Source organism: Crocodylus porosus, unplaced genomic scaffold (genome assembly GCF_001723895.1).
Source record: "Crocodylus porosus isolate Cpor-Errol unplaced genomic scaffold, CroPor_comp1, whole genome shotgun sequence".
NCBI lineage: Eukaryota > Metazoa > Chordata > Crocodylia > Crocodylidae > Crocodylus > Crocodylus porosus.
In genome coordinates, this window is record NW_017728913.1 from 23,342,481 (window position 1) to 23,366,067 (window position 23,587).

Sequence of the window (23,587 nt, forward strand, 5' to 3'; positions counted from 1 at the left end):
CACACACACACACACACACAAATCACATTTCTAAGTAACATCAAGGGTTTAACTAACTCACAGCAAGAGGAAGACAAAGGGCTGAGATCTGCATTTTATCCTCAAACTGATATGCTATGTCTGTATCACACAAAGAGCTCTGCAAACAGCATGTGATCTTCCGTTAAGCAGGGGCTGCAATGCCAATATACGACCTTATGGATGAAACCTAGAACAGACAACGCTTTTCTGGTGTTAAGGAAATCTCTGTGCATTAATTGAAATTACTTTTCTTAATTAATTGTGGTAGAAAGTGGTTCAGGTAAGTGATGTTATATTACACCCTCTTTTTCTCTCCTATAACATCTATAAAAGTAGAAAAGAGAGTACATGAAAGAAGGCTTGAATTTTCATTTGCACAAGAAACAAAGTCAGAGATTTATTAAGCACTAGCTCACCAGATGTGCTCTCAGAGTCATATTACACAACAGGGACTTGCTTTTGTTCCAGCTGTAACAGGGAAGAAAAATTCAGCATGTATTTTCACCCACTGTAACGCCTAATTCCATGTTCTGGTTTGATGGCATAAATTAAGAATTACTTCCCGTTTCCCTTTATTAAAAAAATAAAGAAGGTGTAGGTTGTACTCAGTGAAAGCACTAAAACTATGTGAACCCTATTGTGTGCCTGCTTACTGCATATTCCAGCTGGCTTGGCTTATTCAGTCTGTGGGGCAATGTGCCTCTCATGTACAAATTATGCAAATATTGTGCAGATCTAGAGCAATTTATCACTAGAAGAAAAGGTGAAAGAAATGAACACCACATTTCTAAAGCAAGGCAATTTTATATTACAAAAAGAAATAGAAATCTCTCAATTAACTTGGTTCCAAAGCAAAGAACAAACAGACATTAAGTGTATGCCATATGTATTATAGCTCTCATATGGCTCTCAGTAATTAAATGAGAAGCAACACGCTTATATCTCAGAGCAGCACTCAGAAAAACCTGCAAGGATAAGCCAGGCATTCTTCATGAATAAAGTCAAAGTGAACTGGCTGATAACAGATAAGGCAGTTTGGCCACCCTGATGCTATTCTGTATGAGAGTACACAAAGTATCAGAGAATTGTATTATGCAATAAAGACGTTGCTGCAGTGAAAGGTATGGCAGAAGTGCAGGCAGACCATTGTACATAGGGCAGCTACGACATGGTGCAATGTACCACAGCCAGCTAGTCAGTTTATACTAGACTTTTGGTTCAAAGAAATGCATATCAAAATATGATGTCTCCCTGTCTGCACCCTTCTCTTTCAACCATCAAGTCATCCCTAAAGCTGGATTTTGGCTTCTATTCCTACCATGTCCCCTCAACACCATCCCAGCTTCTCTTTGTTCCCTACTCATTTCTTCTCTCTCTTTCCCTAAATATGTCTTTGTCAAAGGTATATTCCTTTCTCCATTAAAAACATATTTTTCTTCCTGCCATGAAGAGCAAACAATACTTTTCGATCAGTTTAAAGTGCATTTTGCATTGTAGACACAATTTGTGTAAACAAGAATTTGCCATGCCTATTAAATATGGGTAGAAGTCCCACCCCATGCCTGTAGCTACCTGTATGTCTTCAATGCCCAAAAAACAAAACAGCATGTAACATACGCACTTGCAAAACTGAGGGGGGAATAACTACAGGGGAACACAGAAGTATGTACAGGTACAAGAGGTCACAACAAGGTACCCCTTAATTCACTGCTGGGGGGGAGGGGAAAGGCCCTGATTTCATTGGAGTTGTACCTGCTTACACCAGTGATTAATACTGCTCTCATTCTGTAAACGTTCACTCCTCTTTAATAATGCAGTGCTGGTAAATCCATTCCAAGCCATTCAAAGTCCTGTTTATCGCAGCATGATTTAGGTGCATCATTTTTCCAAGTGCTTCTAAAAATAGCGCGAATGCTGAAACACATCCCTCATTCTCAGAACACAGAACAATTTTAACTGCCTCTTCTCTTATGGTTTTTGATAATTTTTGCAACAGAATTTAAAAGTACACCTGCAGCCATAACCTGAAGGTGATCATCCAAATTCGTCAGATGCTCTTTCCTCCAGGGAAGGCATTTTACAACATATATACCTGAGGATACACTGACAGGCTGATGTAAACTTATTTAAATTAGGCCTGATCAGATTGGCATGGAAAACAGCCTCCTTGCACTAAAGTTATTCTCAGAAAAGATCAGTCAGGTCATCTAGCCTCACTGCTACCACTGCATTATATTCTGTCTGAAAAAAGTCCCTTTGCAATGCACTGCATGACATTTGAAGCATTTTTCATTATAAACACTCATATCCTTCTGGGAATTCTGAAATTAAGTTTTGTTAGTTTTATTTGTAAACTTGTTACAAATACTTTATACTGAATTTGTGCACACAACTTCCACTTAAGCTGTTTGCTATGAAAATATTTATTAGGAATGGGAACTTAACATAGTAAATCAAACATTTAACATTCACCAGACCTCAAAGATAGACATAAAATATTTTACAAAATTTCTTTATGGAATTACACAAAACAAATGCACAGGGTTCGTCTGTGTTTACATTGAATTACTCCCAAGCCAAAAACCGAAAAGATCACAAAAAGGCATGATAAACTTCATTTTTCATCATTGTTGCACTGCTGTGTAACAAGCCCTTGTTACAAAACATTACTGTTAAAAAAAAATCAATAGAAAATGTAACCCATCTAACAGAGCTATTGTATTAACAGCTGATTTTCAAACTGACTTTACAACATGAAAGCCTATTAATAGAGGTACCTTAGTCACGTAAGTTTAAAATATGGAGAATAGAGATAGAAAAAATTAACCTTTAGTAGTCTTTAATATAAAATGCACTAATTTCCCAAAATAAGAATATTATGACACACCAGTGTCAATTTATATTGATGAAAGCTGACACCAGCTTCTTTCTAACTAAAATTCATTTCACAAAACTTTATATATTACATGAATATTCAAGTAAACTATTTAAAAACATTTAAAAGCACAAGAGCTGAATTGTACAGTGTTTCAGATTGTTAACTTAGGAGTGATGTTATCTCCAACTATATATATATTTATAGATATATTTTTTTATTCTTTAAGACCATCGTGACACTACCTGATATTGCAAGAAATTCCTTTCAGTTAACGTTTATCATTTTTTTTCCATTTGCAATTCTTAAAAATAAAAATCTCAGTTGCATTTTAATCAGAAAATTTTGACAATGGTTTAACTTGTTGCCAGCTGTTGTATCCCTTCTCTCTGTGTACTGTCACATCACATTGTGGCCACCTCTCCTGTGGGATGCTGAGCATTCTCAGCTTCCTATCATTTTGATGGGAGTTGAGGCTATTCAGCATTTCACAAGTGGTAACAGTGAAGCTGCTATATTTGGGTAACATTATAAAAAGACAAGCTAAGCTGGATCCTGTCACAGCTGTATACCATGTATCCACCAATATCAAATTTCAAACAGAACTGTGACAGAGTAACACAATTCTTGCAGGCCTCATTCCTTGTCTCTATCAGCTGGGAGGATGTAAAAATATTTTATGAATGACTCTTAACACTGGACACCTACTATGTTGAGGGGAGTCGCTCACTAGTCTTGGTCAGTGGCTTTTGGACAATACGAGGATTCCAGTATCCTTGACATCCTCTGCCGTGGGAAACTTTTGGATCATAATAACCCACAACAGGAAACTGGAATGAAAAATGTATATCATGCACAGTTGATATTACTGTGAAAATTCAGTAACACATACAAGACAATGATGAAGTCAGAACGTACCGAAGTAGCAATGGTTAAAAAATTAGTAAAGTTTTCACAGTGTCTTGTACAGCCTTTTACTTTAACACAAGTGCATCACTTACCACCACTATTGCTCAAACATTTTAAACATCTCTTGGTCATGCAGATCATATTGAAAAGAAAACGAAGCAAATTACATTTATTAGGCATTTTTGGACATTGAATACAACTTGAATTTTACTTCAGATTTTCAAACTATCAAACTACAAGTGGTTCCCAGATATCATTTGCTGTACTGTTGGGTTTTTAACATTCTTATCTCAGTTATATCCTGAGAGTGCAAAACGCCCAGCAAGCTAGCCCCAGATACAGAATTAAGCATTGTTAAGCCAAATTCTTGAACAAACAGAAGCTACAGGCATCCTCTTAGCTTCTTCCTATCTATTCTTGAGACTGCTGAAGTTTATTCAGTTGCACTGTTATGCCTTTGCCTCCCAGAAATGCTAGCTTACTTGGGTAATTTATTAAAGAGTAGAACTAGGCTTGAGAACAACTGATATTTTCTGTTCTAAGAACAAAACACACAATTCCATTTTTCCCAGTTTGCAAATTTCTATTTGACACCACACAACCACCACCACCACCTTCACAACTCAATGTTATGCCATAAAACAAAGACTAATTCCATTGTTGTACACAGCTGGGGATGGGGAAAGGGAAAGAAATCTAGCATATAAATTGGAGGCTATAGCTGAGATAATTGCTTGCTGATAAGGAGAGAATCCAGCTTCCCCTTAACTATCGTTTCATAAATTAATAATTTGTTAAAATCATAATCACAAGGATTTAGCTATTACACAAAATTCAAGTTTAAAAAAAACAAGAATAAATTAGTTACAGCCTTGTAAACAATTGTTCATTTGTGTAACATACTTGAAAAAAAGTTCCTCAGTATACTAAGTCAGACAGGACAAGGCACGCATTACACTTAAGATCCAAAGTGATAAAACCAGGTGATGCCTTCATCTTCCTTGTTCGCTGGTGGAATTGTGCTATAGGACACTGGAGAAATGCACGGGATTTTGTTTATATTAGTCATTTGAATGTCTTCCATGACGGCACTCTTACTGCTAAAACATTTGTGCTATTTTGTAGTGTAGTACATTTCAAATAAGCTGAATTGAATCTTCTCAGATGTTCTCTACAAAGCTGCCAGGAAAAAGGCCTGTTTTTCCATTTCGTTGAAGTGTGCCTTTGAACCAGCCATCCTCACGTTTTTTGTGTACAAAAACTATGTCCCCTTCTTTAAGTTCAAGTTCTGCTTCACTCTGAGGAGGATAGGAGACCACAACCCTGTATCTGTACAATAAAAAATGCATTTTAGTTAAGGGTTTTTAGTTTTGGGCTTGCGAAATTTAGAAGAAAAAACTCCTATACTTGTTACAACTTATCAGAAGAGGAAACTGCCTGAAACTGAGCAAATAAAAAATAAACCTTATCTTGGAGACAAAACAACAGTAATAAAAGAAATCCAAGTCACACATATACAGGATGTCTTTTCTCGTAGAGTCTTTCAAGGAGATCCCTGTAAAGATTTATACGACAATTGTGGCAAGCAATGGGAACAAAATGTAAACACATTTTTAATATAACTGCTGTTTTCTTCCACCTAGAGTAAATCAACAGTAACCAATCCTAATGTGTGCACAGCAGCCATTCTACTTAGTTTCCCCACTGCTTAATATAGTGCATATTTTAAACAAATAAGCAAACAAAGCGTGAAAAAAGGAAAACAGAACCCCCCTCAAAAAAAACCCAACGCTACCTGAAAAGCATTTAATGTATAACCTGTATTTTTGTCTGCCTTTCTAGAAACCATTTTCAGGATGAGGGCATGCTGCTATTTTTATTTAGACCAGCGGTTCTCAACCTTTTGCACCTTACATCCAACCTACGTAAGGTCAAAAAATCCTGGTCCTACTGGTTGAAGAGCAAGGGGGGGAGGGGGGAGTCCCCAGAGGCCAGTCCAAGACTGGGGGGGAAGGGGGGAGGTCCCCATTGGTCTACCATGGCACTTCCAGTTTCGCCACCGCGACCCGAGTCCCACCTAGAAGGCCTTCACGTTCCACCGGTCCTCTAGGGTTGAGAAAGCCTGATTTAGACAGTACCTTGTACATTTTGGGAGCTAAAAAGGTCAAAGGTCCACCTGAATCCCACAGCCCATAGTGGTCAGATGGTTAAGGCGCAGCAGTTTCTGTAACCAGCAACAGACAAGCTTATCCAACAGCTCTCCCAACTATACCGTTGGTCCAATAAAAGATACTGCCTCAACTAAAACAGAAAATGCTGAGAAATTCAAAGTAAATGTTGACATGCGAGCTGTAGCTCACCTTATTTTGTTTAGTACCCAATTCACAATGGCTAATTTTGCATGTACTACCTGCATGCAAAACAGGTTCCATTTACACAGATACTGTTTCAGCACATTTTGCCTTTTTAAAGGTTAAACAAAAACAAACACTAAATATGTACAACAAAATCAGAATCTTCAGAGAAGTGTGCTAACACAGGAAGTTGGACTTTTTAAGGTCTCTTTGAAAAATGTTATTCCTTTAAAAAAAGGGTGGTACAGATCAGGAGCTGACAAGAAGCCGAGAAGCGATGAGAATGAATCACTTGTCAAATTTTATATACCTATTGATGTATGAATAAGAGCCACCTCTGAGTTATTAGAACTAGAATGGTTCCTTTAGAACTTTGTGGATTTACTTGATTACATGTTGGAAAAAGAAGTACCATATTTACTTGCATAAAACACACATTTTCCCTCCAAACCAGCTCAGGGAAATTGGGTTGCACATTATATATGAGAGATACAAATCCCCAAAGGTCCAGAAATTTGGTTGCAGGCTAGAGTAGTGACAGTGATAATCACTGCAAGTCTGGGAGTCACAACAATTAATGCTGCCCCTACTCCCCGATTTCAAATTTCCAGAGCCCTGGGGAGCCCTCCAGCCAGGTGACATGGCCAGTCCCCACCCAGACCTAGTGTAGAGCTCTTGACCTGGCAAGTGGGATTATCTCATGGCTGGATGTAAAGCACCTGGTGCATAGGGTTGAATCCAGCATGCAGGGTCAGGCTGCGGCCCCAGCCCCAGATCAGACAGGTGCACAGAGTCAGTCTGCAGCCAAACTTGACACATGGCCCCAGATCCAGCATGTTAGATCAGGGATGAATGTGTGGGGCTGGCAAAAGGCTCAGTAGTTCCCTAGCTCCTGCTACTCCATCACTTAACCAAAGTAAGATTTCTTTTTCCTCATGCTGCCTTTTCAAAAACAGGTGCATTATATTCTGAGATATAATATATATGAGAAAATATGGTACTCTGGCTATAACCAAACACTCCCAGTTTGTAGCTCAAGCCCAATTTTACTGCTAAATTATCCTCCCCTTACAACTTAGGCTTATGAGAGAAACTCTGATAAAGCGAGATTGCTAGGCACACTTAAGCCAAAGTTTCATAAAGGCTGATATTTACCAGACTAAATGGCACTGTTTACCAGACTAAATGGCACTGTTTGCATTAACTTTCACTTCTGGCAACCTGGCATCAAGTCTTGACTTAGGACATAAGAAGAAAATGTCTGTTTATGGATACATTTCTATAATGGACCATGATGTAACCTCTGGACTATTTGGCAATACAGAGCAGGCTCAGCTCAGGTCATGGAGTTCAACAGGAAGGCTATTTGTTTGTCAAGGAAAAAGTTGAAAGCCAGAAAAGATCAAGCATCACCCCTGGCTTTCATTTTCACAGGCAATGAACTAATTGTTAAATAACTGTGTTTAGCCCAGACACTAGCTTAGTGCCTTATGCATATACACACAGTACCAGCTGAATCATATTCAAAAGAAAAGTACTGAAAAATTACTCCCAGTCAAGGCACGTGCATGCCTTCTGTTTGGACCCAGTACTACACTTCCCTATAAACACTTGTTCAACTTAGAATGATCTCGGTTGCAGCTTCCAAAGCCGTGTAAAAAACTGTAACCTGAGCACAAAGAAATCTTCCTGTTCTTTCTCTAGTTCAATTTTTGATTTCTGGTCCGTAAGCCTGTTACTTCACAGCTTTGTAAGTATCCACTTTCTCTACTCCTTTAAATTGTCAGTCTTTGAAAGATCACTTTCCCAGGCTTTCCTTATATTTTGAATTCCCTCATCTTTGCTTTAGACTACTTGCCTTTGCTGCTCTGTATCTTGCCAGATACTCTGACATTCATCTTATAATGTAGTGCCTGAGATAGTATATGCTATTCCACTTTGTTTTAAATGGATATATGGTAAAATGGATACCCAATTTACTCTCATATTCACAGAAATCTTTCCCCCCTGCCAAAATTAGGCTGTGTGTCTTGGGAAGCTGATTTTTCTTAGCTGGAATAGAAATATGCAGACGCTATACTCCAATGGCTTCTAAGGTGGCAGCCACTTGTCTCTTGCCCAACAAGCAGAAGGGATAGAGTCCTGTGTAACACCACAGCTGTAGCTACTGGCTGTAGCCTGTGCATGAAAGAGCAATTGAGCTGCTGCATGTGGTCTGTAATATCTTGATGAGGCTTGTGGTGTGGTAGAAATATTTTGTTACAGGAACTTATCTAAACAACTATTAGTGAAGAGATAGTGAAGTAGTGACAGTCTTGCTATTGGTCTTGCAAGGGTCTGGTGCCTAGCTTTGTTGCTGTTCTGCTACACCAGGAAGTTGCTGCTGCCTCATCTCGACTGTCTCCTGGGGTGCCACACTCCCTCGATATTCTGTGTTTTCAGGAAGAGTTGCACAATGTCACACAGTTGACCACAACTCTTATCTTCTACATCCTGCCTTTTAAAAACATTATGCATCTTATTTGGAAGTGTGTGCTGTGCAAGAAAATATGGTACTATGCATCTTAAACTGAGCAAGACATCTGTCTGTCAGTGTTCATTAGAATCAAGCTTCTCTTTTTATGTAATGACCTGCCCCCCAACTTCATATGATTTTTATATATTCCCCCTCTTCAACTCGATTATGTAGAACCAAGTTTAGAATCACCATAAAACCACATGGATGTCCGGTAGTCACTCTCCTAAACAGCTGTGTAACCAAGCACTTTCATAATAAATGTTGTATTTCAATACACTTGTTAACTTCAAAGACTTTGTGATGTCCAAGTACATAAAGTTGACTGCTTTAGCCCATAAGTTCACTGTCAGCTCCTTGAAGTAATTAATTATGCTTTTTGTTAAGTGTCATGTCCCCTTTGGAAAGCATGTTCGCTTAAATCCATTTGAACACTTCCGTGTTCAATAATTTTAAATATTCCCCCAATATGAAGGTGGACTTACAGACCCCTGTTTCCCTCAGTCTTCCTGGGTCACTTTTTCAATTATGGCTGTTACGTTAGCTTGCTGCAAGTGCAGAGTTAAAAGACTCCACTGTGTTTTAATTTATTCTCTTTTTATTAGAATTCTGGAACTTGGTCATTTGGTTTGGGGAACTAATTACATTTGCCCATTGAACAACACCCTTTACCTATACCAAACCCATTCTATGTTACAATTCCTTTCTTATTTTCGAAGCCAAGCAGGAAAACTCCCAAAGTCGTAACTTATCCTCCTTGTTCTCCGTAATCAATGATGAAAAGCTCTTTTAACCTCCATAAAAGATCCACATTACTTGTCACTTTTTCCCCTCAATACCCTTTAAAGTGCCTATACATCCCACAGTTCCCGTGAACTTTTCATTTGTGAATTTTTTTTTATCTTCACCTTTTTGGCCATCTTTTCATTTACAAAGATGACATATTCTGAATCATATTATAAATCTATGGAGTAAATAGTGTAGGAAAAGCAGCCCTTTCTTGTGCTTTTTTTGTTTTCTTCATTTTATACTACCCTGCCTTTCACTGGCCATAAAACAGTAGGATTACTTCCTACTGAAAAGTAACTGATTTTGAGGCAATTTTATGAGTGCCTCTCTTTGTTCCGTTTTATGAATCAGTAACCTGATCTCTAAATGGAGAAAAACCACGTCTTTTCACATACAGCAAATTGTAGTTAAGGAACACTAGAAGAACAAAAAATATATTTCTATATTAGCACAAATTAAAGTCATACATATTTAATAAGCCCTGCTTTTAATTCTGACTGAGGCCTAAATCTCAAGTCTATGTTATTTGTCATAGCTCATCCAGTTTTCTGGATGAACAACCTTCTCCAATTTGTCCTCAGGCTGATTTCTTGGCTAAGGAAGCTGAACCCTTTTGAGGCTTTTGGTGCTACCATTTCTCCACTCCTGGTGAACACTTACCCAAGAAGGTCACTTTGTATTACCAGGAAGTTGATGTCCTGCCAGTCATTATGTGGTGGATAAAATGATGAGAACCACTTTAATCAAGAACAAAATTACTGCTGTCCTGCACTGTGACTGGATGAAAGCATTTGCTTGTATTATAGTTTAGGACTTGCAGTGACGTGCATTTAAGCTCAATATCAGGTTTTTATCATCATTGTGGGGAAAGGGAGGTTTCCCTTTACAGTACTGTATGCTTCCCATAAGCCTTTAAAAACTTGCTGAACCCATTCTTCCTATAAAAACGGTTTTCATTGAAACTCTCCCTTTACCTGTTGTAGAAAACAAAGTTAAGCAATTTTTAAAACCCGATTAAATAATGTTCTCTTTATATTTGTTAAAAAGCCTAACATAGTTTCTATTAGGGTAGCCAGCTTCTCTGGAAAAAACCTGGCTAAAGCAGCAGGGTAATTCTATCTTTATTTTTTTGGCAATTTTGTCTGTATGAGAATAGGTCCTGAAGGCACTGTATTATTTTGATAGAAACAACATCGTAAGACAGTGACAGTGTACTCAAGCCTCAGTCCCTGCCTTAAAAACTGACTGAGTATGGGCAAAGGCAATTTAACACACACTGGGTGCGTCTACACAAGATGTTTACTGTAGAGTTGCCTAACTAGCTCCACAATAAACATCTTGCATCTATACATGCAGGGCTGTTAGGAGGGAGGAAGCTAATTAGCCCCGCAGTAGGTTAGTACTTGTAAATACAAGTATGCTCCTGCTTTAGTGTCTTCTACTCCATAGCAATGCATATGTAGATGCTGAAGGGGCAGATTTGGGCAAAAGGGTACTTCAGTGCAGGAGCTGCCTGATGTCTAGCCCCACACTGAAGCACCCTCGTGTCCCAGCCAGCCTCTCCATAGCACATTGAGTCGAGCCAGAGCAGCCCTGGGCACCCTGCCAGCTGGGGCTGCTCCAGACCAGCTTAACCTGCTGTGGTCCCCAGCACACCTGCAAATGGCCCAGGAGCAATGAACTCCAGCACTATATTCACCAGAGTTTTCTGTTTTGTGTTAACTGTGTGTGTAGATGCACCCACTGTGAAGCCTGTGGTCAAGAACGCAGCATGATCTAAAAAAAGCACTTTGCTAAGAGACCTTCTGACTTCTAATCCAACCTGTCATACCCTGGCTTAGCTAAAACGCTTTAAATTTCCCACTGTAGTTTCTCAAACTGTAAAATAAAGATATGAATAGAGGTGGGTACTACTGACCTGGACAGGTGAGAGAAGGGAGTAAAAATGGAAGTCAGTGTGTCATTTTGAGGCTTCCCAGGCAAAACATCTGTAATAGGGCTCCTTCCCAGGCTAAGACTGCCAAAGAAGCTGCTTACAGCCCCATGGAAGGCAAAGCTGGCTGGATTTGAGAGAGTGGTTGGAAAAGTCTCTAGTATCACAAAAATACCATTCTGATGCAAATCCAAGACTACTCTGATTTTAAGATGGACTCCCAATGATTAGATTCTATACATGGAGAATTTGTAAAGTCTTATAATTTTCCATGTAATAATATCTAATTATTGGAAGGTTATCTTAAATGTGTTCCCCCGCATTACAGCAGTGAAAGCAGTGATGGGGGCAGGCAGTGGGGAAGGCAGTAGAGGGGAAAGCGGTAAGGAGCCAGTGGTGGGAAAATCAAGCAGTCCAACCCTAGCCCCTTCACTCCCCCACCTTGCTCCCTTGCTGCCTGCTCCCCTTGTGGGCATTTACCCTATGAGCACAACATAGGCAGAGGGAGAAAAATTTTGGGGGGGAGGGCTGAGCGTGTGTGCGCATGTGGTCCCCCCAGGCAGGAAAGTCTGCTGGGGAAAGGGAAACTGCTGGGGGGGGGGAGCGGGGGAGAAGTAAGGGAGTGGCTGGGGCAGGGACTGGGCAGGAATCTGGAGGGAGCTGAGCTGAACCAGGCCCAGGATTGTTGCCCAGTTCCCCCTGTACGAACAAATCTGCTGCCCCTCAGTACTGCACTGGCCCTGGCTGCCTCCCTGCACCAGCCCTGGCCCCACATTGCCTGGTGGGGCCTGGAGTCAGGGGCCGGAGAGGGGCCAGCCTCGGCTGCACTGCTGGGCTGGAGCCCCTGGGATCTCCACGCCTGCCCAATCTGAGTGGGGGATGAAGACATGGCTTGTCCGGGGGCGCAGGGAGTGGGGTGGCAGCTCCCACTCCTGCATGCAATCCGGGAGCCATGGGGGGTATGTGCCCCCAGATCTGTGCAATGCAGGGCAGGCTGCCACTGTGAGCTGGGTCCAGAGCAGCACTGGGCTCTTTCTGGTGGTGGTGGTGGGGAACTTGGCTGCGCTTGGGTAGGGCAGCATTGACGCTGGGGCAGGGGTCGGATGGGCTATGGTGAATAGCTTCCTCCCAGAGCCACTACAGCCCTGGCCCCAGCTCACAGTGGCAGCCTGCCCTGTCCTGCATAGATCCAGGGGCACGCGCCCCACCCCATGCCTCCCAGGGTATAACAGCAGGACCCGTGCCCCATGGATGAGGCACTCAGCCCCCACCCCACCAGCTGTGCAGTGCCTGCCCCACCCCTAGCCCCAGTCCAACTCCCTCCCCACACCTGCTGCAGCCACTGGAAGCCCTTGGCCAGGCTGCCTTGTGGCCCTACCACTGCCCCACATTTGGGGAGGGGGGTTAAACCCCATTAGCCCCTCCCTTCCGCTGCCTCCTGGCCTCTTCCCTCCTCTGGTATCAGGCCCTCCACCACCCTGCTTACTCTCATTCTGGCTCTGGCAAGCTCTGGCCGCACTCCAGCCTGGGGCATGGAGCACGTGTTTGTTCCAGCCCCAGGTCAGCCAGTAACAGCAGCTCTAGCCCAGGGGGGCTGAGGTTATGGGGGGAAGCAGAGGCAGGAGGGAGTGGGGAGGCAGGTGGCTACTGCAGCTCTAGCCTTGTTCCCAAGATGAAGGACTATTCTCCCCTGTTAAATGGGAAAAACCCTTGTCTTGGATTCAAGTTAATATGTTATATGATTTTAGTGAGCAGCAAATGGTGGATTTAGAGTGTAAATCCTGTACCTTTAAGGAAGCTAAGCCTACTGAAAAATCTAATTATCACGTAAATTGGTAACATTTTCAAGTGCTTTTCAAAAGTGAGGGAAGCACTGAAGAGCCTAACTCTCATTGAAAGTCAATGGGGCTTTGGTTGCTCTGTGCCAAGTTACTTTTACAAGTTTTACAACAGAGCCCAAGGCAGCATTTGGTTTCTCCATTATGGCCTGCAATTGGAATTGTGGCTATCAGTGAAACCTTGCGGGATATTTCACTGTTTATTACATTTTTGTTTTCTCAATTTTTTTTTTCTTTTCATCAAGCACATTTACTGTTATCAGTTTGTTCCCTTCCAGTCACCCAGTCCTCCTTATAGTACAGCAATTTATCTAATGCAAAATGAGTTCAATGAGGTTTAATTATTTCTTGTAAAGTACTATGAAGACTTCAAGTACAATGTAAGTGATAAGTGTTATGAAGCACAGGCCAAGCACCCTCACTGAAAGAAAATGAAAATATATGACTATAACAGCCTCCAAGTCCACAGAGAAGAGAATTAACCCTTCACAGAAGAGACACCGTGGGCATGTCTACAAGAGATGCTAAATGCGCAGTAGACTAATTCTACTGTGCATTAGCATGACATGACAAAAGCCGTGCTAATACACTAATGTGCAGTAGAATTAATCTATTGTACATTAGTGTCAATAAAAGACTGTGCTGGCACTACTGCACAGTAGGACTGGTACTAGGCATTGAGTTAGTACCCGTTATTACAGGTCCTAAATGTAATGTGCAGCAACAACGGTGTATTAATTCATGTTTAGATGTGTCCAGTGAATCACAAAATAAAAACTGAAACTCCATTCAACAGTATTTGATGCAAGATTTTAGATGCCTTGGAGAGACAAGGTGTGGTAGCAGTCCTCTCTGATATCAATTATTACACAACTAAAGAATTAGAGTGCACAAGATTAAATTTAGGTTGGAGATTAGGAGGGACTTTCTGGCTATGGAGGGCAGTCAAGCAGTGAAACAGGCTACCTTTGGAAGCTGTCAAATCTTCATCCCTCGAAATTTTCAAGAGTATATTAGATAGATAGTTGGCTGGCATAGTTTAGTCAAGGATGAGCAGGAGGCTGGATTAGATGGCCTTGTGAGGTCCCCCCCAACCCTACTTTCCTATCATCCCAGATCATAGGATCTTTCTAAAAATGTTACTTAATATAAAGATTAATGGAAACTGTTTAGTCGTGTTTTCCATGAATTCTGAGTACAGAGGACATGTCATGGCAGCGAGGTATTTGAAAAGCCTACTTTGTATGGAGTTATTTAGGCCCATTAAAAATGCGCTCGACATGTCAGACTGAATGTAATGTTATTATTCCATTAAAAGTTTTACAAAATATTACTGATTCATGTCAATTTATAAGAAATTAGACTTAAAAGTGATATTTTAAATATATTTCAGCATGTATTTATTTTGTAAGAGCAAAATGCAATCTCTTCTCTTTAAAATTAAGTAGGAAAAAGAAGTTTTTATGGACATATATTGTGCAGAAACAATTATCAGGACTTTAAAAATATTGGCAGAAGACAAGGGAGAGTAGCACCTGAGAGACTAGTTCAGAGACATAGGCTGTTGCTTATGAAAACTTATTTTGTGACAAATATTGTGTGATCAAAACAGAAACCAGAACACATTAAGTGGGTATTTCAATAATGCCTGATACTCAATGCATACAATTTTTAGTATAACCAATGCAGCTCTCTTGAAAAGACAGGAGTGTTCTTACATAAATTTAATTACACTATCAAAATAAGATGAAAAAACTCAATGTGCTAGTTGAGGCATATACCACCAAATGTAAATTAATTCTTCCCAACACTGCTTAGCACCTCTGGAGTTTGGATCAAACTATTTGTTCAATTCTTGAAATATTTATCAAGACAAATATTTATATACTCATTCTGTCCTGCATGTCATAAAACCAACAACTAAATACTAGCTTTTGTGGGGAAAAAGAACCTTGACCCTCACTTGCTGTTTCATCCTATTGGCTCAAACATCATGACAATAATAGAAACAGATAATATCCTAATGTTGGGGAAAGCCCTACTTGTTTCATAGGCATTGCTTAGCACTCAGAGCATGGAAGTGGAAAACTAGGGGTAACTGCAAAGAAAGAATGACATTGCTTCAAAGCAACTGGCCAGGAGCTTCAGAATCTAGATCACGACATACGTTCACTGCTCTGAGTGGATAGGTAAAATCAGGGAAACCTGTACAAGGACTATAGTAGTACAACAACAGGGCAATGTATAGGCCCAAGGAAGAGTAGTCTGTGCCCAAAAGCTTGTCTAACCTCTCTCACAATAATATAGCTTATTCAAAAAGAGGTATCACAAAGGAACCCTAGCCCTTAATAAGTAATCACATTTAACATCTATTAACAGATAAGGACTTTATCCAGCAAAGACATATACATGTAGCCAAATTTACGCACTATTAATAATCCCACACAAATCAATGGTCAACTCATGCTATTTTAAGTAAAGTATGTGTATAAGTCAGGGACCTGTACTGTAGCTTTTTATACTGTGACCACCACCATAATATTTGAGCACTTATTTACCCCACTGTCTATAACATAAGTAGGGACATACTGAAATCGAGAAGCCAGGCAGGGGATTTTGTGGGCTGATCGCAGTGGCACCTGCCGTCATTTTAGTGATTTTTTTTGCGATTATGCTCCCTCCAATGCTACTGAATGGGCAAGGGGTCTCAGTGGTGGCCCCACCCCTCACTGCTGATTGGCCAAGAGGGCTGCAACTCATGCAGTTCCACCCCTTGTCACTGATTGGCAGAGGGGGGGAGGGCCACATAATAGGCCACCCTCTCAGCCAATCAGTGGCGAGAGGGAAGAGGGGGTGGCCCCCATTTGGTTCCCTTTCTGTGTGCCAGCAGCCATGAGAACTGCTGGCTCCCATTGTGAAGTCAGAATTTTATTTTCAGTAAGTTTTTTTTTCCAGCGATTCCACCAAAAATCACAGGGAATGGTGCATTTCGCAGAAACTGCCCCAAATCGCAAGTTCCATGAACAACATAAAATTGAGATTTGAGGTGGTCCCTAAACATCAAAGTAATACATAAGTATAAATATTGCTAGTCGTAGATAAACCTAAACATTTCAGTTGTTCTGTTAGAAATCTTTTAATATTAAAAAGTTAGAAATCTTTTAATATTAAAAAGTTAGTTAGATTTTTCCTCCAAAATTAAAACAGTCTAACTAGCTCTTTACCCGGTCAAAATCCAAGGGCAGAGGAAGAACCCAGAAACTGTCACCTTTTTTTCTCATTTTTGTTAAAACATAAAATTCTGATTAAATATGTAGAATCACTAGTGAACCTGACTGGATGAGAAAAGATGCAAGTTTGCCTCAGTCTGGCTGAATGAGGTGATTTACCTTTCACAAACAACAGGCCTAGATTCATTCAGGACTGGTCCCAGTGATGAGCATGGCTGCCGTGGGGGAGGAGCTATAGGGATGCTAGGATCCAAACAGCTTTGTTTCCGATGAAGAGTCTCCTGGGTTAGCATGGCTGCAGAGACTTCGCTGTCCACAGGACAGGACCCAGCTTTGCCATGGCTGACAACTGGTGGAATTTCAGGCCCTACTGCACCCTGGAGGGCCAGCTCTGCAGTGGCTTGTTCAACCTCCATGGTTGGTGATGATGGAGGCGACAGTCGGGGCTTGCGTTTGGCAGATGCTCCAGACAGCAGCTTCAGCAACCCTTTCTTTTCCTTCTGTAAAACAAAAAGTCTAAATCACATTCATTTTAAAACAAAGGTTACTTGGCAGATAAAGAGCTTTGCATGAATGGCCATTTTGATCTCAGAGAATTAAGTAAAAAAGGATGCATAAGTCAGACCTCCACAAAGCATCATTTATATTAAATAAGCCAAGCAGTCCAATATGTAATTCCCATTTAATAAAGCAAATATAGTGAGGGAATGAAATCTCTTCCTAACTTCTGTAGCAAGACAGTGGTAATAATGTATACTTTAAAAATTATAATAAAAAACCCAAAACACCTGTGCTGCAAGGGTACATGTGTACAATTTAGTTACAATCAGCAGGACCATAAATGGGCTATACTCCTTCATATAATGGAGAGGAAGAGCCCAGCCATGAAGACTGCCTTTAAGGTCAACAACTGTAGTCCACAAAGTAGGTAAGAGGGTGAACAGAGCATCGTGGGACACACTGAGTGGTACCCATGAGAAACTTGAGGTTTTGGTTATGGGTGCCTTCTCTGGAAATGAACACAGATTCATCTCAAACAGAGAAGGGAGGGCTTTTTGCCTTGGAGCCTTTGATTTGATTAAGAAGTCTCTTATCTATCCACCTTCAACCACTCCCTACACTCCCACACACACAGGCAGACAAGTAAGGATTTGAATGGTACAGCAAAAATTTGCCCATGGGGAAATTGCTTAAATTTTGTTGCCCTGCTACAGAGGAGAATTGTAAACATGCTTTTTGCCTGTTCAGGCAGGATCCCCTGAAGACTATTTCTCAGCCTAAAGGATATATTCTTAAGTGGCCTTTGTACATTTTCAAATTTTAAAGGGCAATTCTTACACAAACCCTTTGACTGAGTAAGTTTATTGCTTATGAGAGGTGCCAGATTGTAAGCCCTGAAGACAGAAATAAGCTATTAAACTACAGAACCAATCAAGCAAAAGCAATGAAAGATTTAGTCCTGGGCTGGGCTGAAATGGAACTGATGAAGTGTGAATGAAAAATTCTTCATCCCATTTCCAATACTGCCAATAAATTAAAAAAATTATAACATCAAGAAAAACCTATCCTGTATGAACTACTATCAATTGAACAGACAAGAAGAATGAATCTCAAGAAATGAACACACTCTAAATATTAGCCTCATTAACTCCATGCTCCTGGAAAAAACAGATGGTCAAAAAACACCACCTAAAAAATGTCAATCTAATTTCAGTTGGCGGCAACTGAAGTCATTACATGAATGTACAGCCCCTGGCATCTCAACTTAAAGGTATGCAACAAAAGTGATTAAAAGGTAGAAGAGAACCTGTAGGGAAAAATAAAAAAACAACAACATATGTGCAGCTTGGATAAGGAGTGACCAGAGGGAAGATAAATGTCTACAAATACTTGATGAACAAATATCTGGGGGTTAGGGGAAGCTATCAAAGGGGATTTAAAATGATAATTATACTACAACCTAAGGGAAAATTTAGATTTTTTTCTTAAAAATAGCCTATTAGGCAGGAATAAACTCCTTCCTGCCTAATAGAGGGGAAAGAAAAAAACTCAAATCCAACTTCCCTGCAGCCAGGTGAACACCATTTACACAGCTGTAGTTAGCTTAGCTGTGTAACTAGTCTTTTGGGCCACTTATGCAGATTTTACATCTAACCTCCTCCTGCACAACTCATGTTACCCTTCTGAGCATGCTCAAAAGGGATCCACTTCGGTCACATATGCTCCACTGCGATACAACTCTACTGGGACAGTACATAAACTACATGCAAGTCCCTGAACTGTTAGTTGCAAAAAGAAACATAAATCGGTCGGAAGAGTACAAGGAAGACCCTTTCACCTTTTAGTCTAATAATATAGTGCTGTGGTTCTCAACTTTGACTCAAAGTACCCCCTGGAAAATGCCAGCTCTCAGCTTTTGCTTGTTTTTTGGCTATGGAAAAATAATAGAGCAATTCCATTGTTGCACAGAACTCAGAAAAACCACAACAGGGCAGGATTGTTTTGACACCCTGGAAAGGTTTCTCTGTAAATCATGCTGGAAGTACCCCCTACAGTGGCTCCTTTAATGTTTTTCATTTTGCTGCCTCCTACCTGCACCCACCGGATTGGTTTTAAATATGCTATGGTTTTCACTTCTCCAGTGATTAGCAGCAAACACCCCAGCTGGCAGGGCTCCTCCGCCAATCAGAGGTGGAGGCTCTGGCTTTATCTTGCACATTGTACATAGATATTTGCAACCTACCTACTAATATTGTGCAGCACCTGGTGGAGAATCACTGGCCTAGTAGCTAGGGTTCAGGGAGGCAACCTGAATTCTAAGCCCCTGCCAACCTAGAGGGAGTTTAAGACTGCACGTCCTACCTCCCAGCAAAATGCCCTTCATAACCATGCCATGGGGTAACCATTGCCTGCAGCAGTCTCCAACTCCAGACCTTGTTGGAGATGGCCAAATGGACAAGAGCAAAAGACATGGCTCAATGAAGTAAGTGCTGCTCTGGAAGAGATGAGGTCCTGGTATCTGGCCTGGCTGCTACCCTTAGTGAAGCAGAAGTTATTCAACTGCTATCTGCTTTATCCAATGACAAATTAATACAAACTGTGGAAACACCACTGGAGGCAGGTATAAGAACCTGGTCCCAGGCCCCCATCTCTTCCAGTGCAGTACTCATCTAACAAAACAAGGCTTCCTCTGGCTTGCTCTTCTTCCACTCTACATCTGTCTCCTGTTGGCTGCACAGTGAGTTACCTTCAATAGGTAGTGGTGGAGGGTGATCTTGGTCCTGCCTAATCCACAGCCTCGTTGTTCAGATGCTGTGCTGGAAAGTAGGAGATGCAGGTTCCAACCCACTTGGGGTGAGGAAAGGCCTTGAGAACCTGGGTCTCCCATTTCCTTGGCAAGGGTTTTCAACCTTTTAAAATAAGTGTACCCCCAGCAGCCCCCTTTTCAGTAAGAGTACCAGGATGTGGACATGAAGCGGGGGGGGGGCGGGCGGGGAAGGGGAGAAGTGGTGAGTGGCCAGACCTGGAATTGGGGGTGAGCGGCACTGTGGCATTTGTGTGGCCCTGCTCTCGCCCCACCCCTGCAAGGCAGCAGCATGGGGTGGTGGTGCTCTGTCTCTGTGTACCCCCTGGGACCTTTCAAAGTACTCCCAGGGTTATATGGGATTAGACAACCCCTGATCTATGCACTAGGCTTGCTGGGCTACAAGGTGGAGGGGACCCTCTTCCTCATCATCCAGAATTACATACCTCCCAGGAGGAGTAGGATGTAAATGGCCACTGAAAGTGAATCCTTTAAGTACTACTCACCCATCTAAAACGTGGAGTTGCATTTGGGCCTGTGAGTTTAAAAGGAACAGAGTACTGAAGAGGATATTTCAGTCTGGCACAGACTGGATCTCTTGAACATCTACTAAGAACAGAAGCTGGACAAGAGTCATGATGTTATAACTGAAAATGTAGCTCTCTTATCTTTTCCTTGCTCAATAGAAACAGCCTGAAATACAGTTCTTAAAACCCCCAATTTCTTATTTAAGATACTAACATAATTAGAAAGATGACCTTTAGAATTTTATGGGAAATAAAATGAGACTGTTTCAGACTCAACTTTTTAAATTAATGTATACACAGGAAACACAGCAATTTTCCTTAAATATTCATTTCACTTTCTTCACTTGTGCAATACCTGGTCCCATAAACTTATGCCTACAGGCCTGCCTATCAGTTTAAAGAAGTCCACTGATACAGAGTTGGTGACCACACTTGTTCCTGAAGTATTCAGTAGTCAAACTGCAGCTTCAGAAAGAGATGTATAGAATATGCACAAGTCTAACAGCAGAGCTTTTAAACCCTCTGACATGCACAGCCAACCTTTCTAATTTTGCTGTCATTAGCATGGGTAGCCCAGTCTATCCCACACCAAGAGCAACACAATATGCAGCCTCCACAAAGATGCATTCTGTTTTTAGAGTCAAGAATGTTCTCACCCAAAATTACAGCCACATAAGTGAATACCTGACTTGCAGAATCTACTGCAAAACCCTAGTGTTTTGTTACCCTTAGAAAATACAGAGAGATGACTGTGAGCCTACTTAGGAAGCGCACATGATAGTAGTGAGATGCTGCCTGGGAAGCAAATAAAAATCCATGCCCACCTTTCCATCCTTGTCAGGTTTACTGACTGCAGGGTTCCCACCAACTGCTAATGCGTTTTCAGGAGAAGAAGGAGCCCCAGGGTGAACAGTTACAGTTCTTCCATTCATGTCTCCATCCAGAGATGCAGAAGTGACACTGGGAGAGTTTAAAGAAGCAGTTGCACAGGCCAGTGGAACGTTCGCCCGGTTCATGTTCACAGCAGTGACATAAGCAGCAGCGTTTGGGAGCTGAGGCTGGAGCTGCTGGGGAGCAACAGAATGGTGGGGGATGATCACAGCTGTAGGGATAAGACATGTTGAACTTTGAGCTTGTATTGGCATTACTGCTGCTGTTGGTCTTTCTTGGCTGTGTACTGCAACTAGGATAAAGGGAAGAAATGTGAGGGAAAGTATCATTTCCCAAGGCATGTACACATCTCAGTTACTGTATTATAAAAACAATTAAAACCACACACCTTCCTTCCCATCACCCTGCTTCCAATCCAGATCACTATACTAGTACATCTGGGTGAAATGACAGAGCATCTCAGGTGATCTGACAGGAACATAAAAGAACCAGTCCAAACTTGACAATCTATCACTGTGGTGGCTGACAGCAGAAACTGTATAGGAAGAATGATAACACTACAAAGATGTACCTGAAATGTCGAGTATTCCTAAACTGCAAATGGCAAGATAGTGTCATGATATCTAAGTTACCTTGAGAGCCAGAAGCAATCTAGCTGCAGCAGCATGGAGTTCCTTGCAGATGGACTCATTTAGCCTTATTTTCAACCATGCAGCCTATGTTTTCAGGGCTACAGTGCTTTCAGTATCCAAGCTAAATCAGGCATACCTACATATAACACTATAGTTTTCAATGCAGACATATCACCTAACAAATAAACTAAACCAGAACACAGTCACCCCAATGGAACACAGCCTCCTTTCCTCAGCGTTGTCAATCTTAAAGTTAAGATGGTGGCAACCTTTCAGAGGTTGGATGACATTTGTGCCAAATGCCTAGCTGCTCTAATGTTTCAGAAGCTAATGACATTTTGAGGCTACCTGTGGAGACACCTTTTCAAAATCATGGATTCAAACCTACCAGCATTTGCTTTCCTAGTTCCCCTCCTTCTCATATGCCCAATTTGGGCAGACCACAGCAACACTGTAACAGTTAGCTCTCCCCCAACCAAGACAGGCATGATTCAGAGATCTAATACAACTCTCCAAGTAGGGGAATAGAGAAGGAGCCAGAGGACTTCTCTTTTGTTTAGGAAAGGAACTGCTGCTAAATGACAAGAATATTTTTTGCAGCTCTCACTTGAACGAACATTATCTACCTCTGAGTAATCTAAAAATTTCTGTGAGGAAGTTCGAGAGAGACAAGACCTGGTCTAAACTGTGTAACAACATGGACTTATGTTTTTGCTTTTCATTTGTGTGAGAACAGAAAGTGATCCAGCCATTCCAGACAGGTGTATTAAAGTTTTAAAAATGTTCTGGTTCTGTTAAAAAGTCAATCCACAGTATCTGCCTCTGACCACTTGTGTCTATCAGTTTCACAGATTAACTATATTCGGTATCAAGCACTAGTGTTTTTTACCTGTTCTAACAGCATTGCGAGCCTGGTTGACTGTCATTTGACCTGTCATATGCATAAGAACCTTGGTTTGTGGGCTTGTTTGGATGTGTGCCGCAGAAACCACAGCAGTTGGCACCACACTGGAATTCGCTGTCACACCATTGCCCTGAAGTTTCTGTGATGGTCCACTAGCCGCAGAAGGGCTGACCATGGTTACCACTCGTCCTGTCTGGCCAGAAGTAGATACAGGGACTTTTGCTTGGGAAGCACTTGTCACCGTCCTGCAAAAATTAACACACCTTTTGCTACAATATATATTTTTAAAAACCCAGCAACTACTCTTTAGTAAAAGGTATTGTTTTTCATATCATCACCTGATTTTAGGATTAAGTGTAACAAAACGATAATAGTGAGCAACTAGAAATTAATTTATTCAGAGTTCTGTATAAAAGAAATCATACCTTGTGACTGGTGCCACATAATTTCCAGGGAAAACCCCAATCTTGCTTGTATGCATGGATGTTCCTTTGAACCAGCCATCCTGGCAACGTTCAAACACTAAAAACATCTCCCCCTTTCGCAGTTCCAGTTCGTCTTCTTTGCGTGGAGTGTATGGGTATATAGCGATATATCTGGAAGAAAGGAAAGCAAGCAACTCTCCATGTATAATAGTTAAATATGCAAGAACAAAATCACTTTCACTCTTCTGGATGGCTGAGAGTTCAGCATGAAGAGAAACAAGTAAAGCATGGTAAAAAGGATAAAGTGTTGGTATATCACAAATATAAGAAGTGTCCATGCTAGAGAAGGGCATGCCATCAAATTTTGTTGCAATTGCTAGAAGTAACATAAAGGAAAATGACTGCTGAATTTTAAAACAAGTTCACCGACAAAGAAAACC

General features: G+C 41.2%; 1 protein-coding gene across 1 annotated transcript in view; it reads right to left on the reverse strand.

The window, feature by feature from the left end:
* Positions 1-1,489: 1,489 nt before the first annotated feature.
* Positions 1,490-23,587, reverse strand: part of SH3RF1 (SH3 domain containing ring finger 1) — a 148,920-nt gene continuing 126,822 nt past the window's right edge. The window contains exons 7-11 of the mRNA XM_019534597.1: positions 23,148-23,318; positions 22,708-22,967; positions 21,120-21,478; positions 16,624-16,964; positions 1,490-5,134 (exon numbers count right to left, since the gene is read on the reverse strand). Of these exons, the coding sequence (XP_019390142.1) occupies positions 4,966-5,134; positions 16,624-16,964; positions 21,120-21,478; positions 22,708-22,967; positions 23,148-23,318 (1,300 nt within the window). The 3' untranslated portion in view covers positions 1,490-4,965. The remainder of the gene's footprint in view (positions 5,135-16,623; positions 16,965-21,119; positions 21,479-22,707; positions 22,968-23,147; positions 23,319-23,587) is intronic.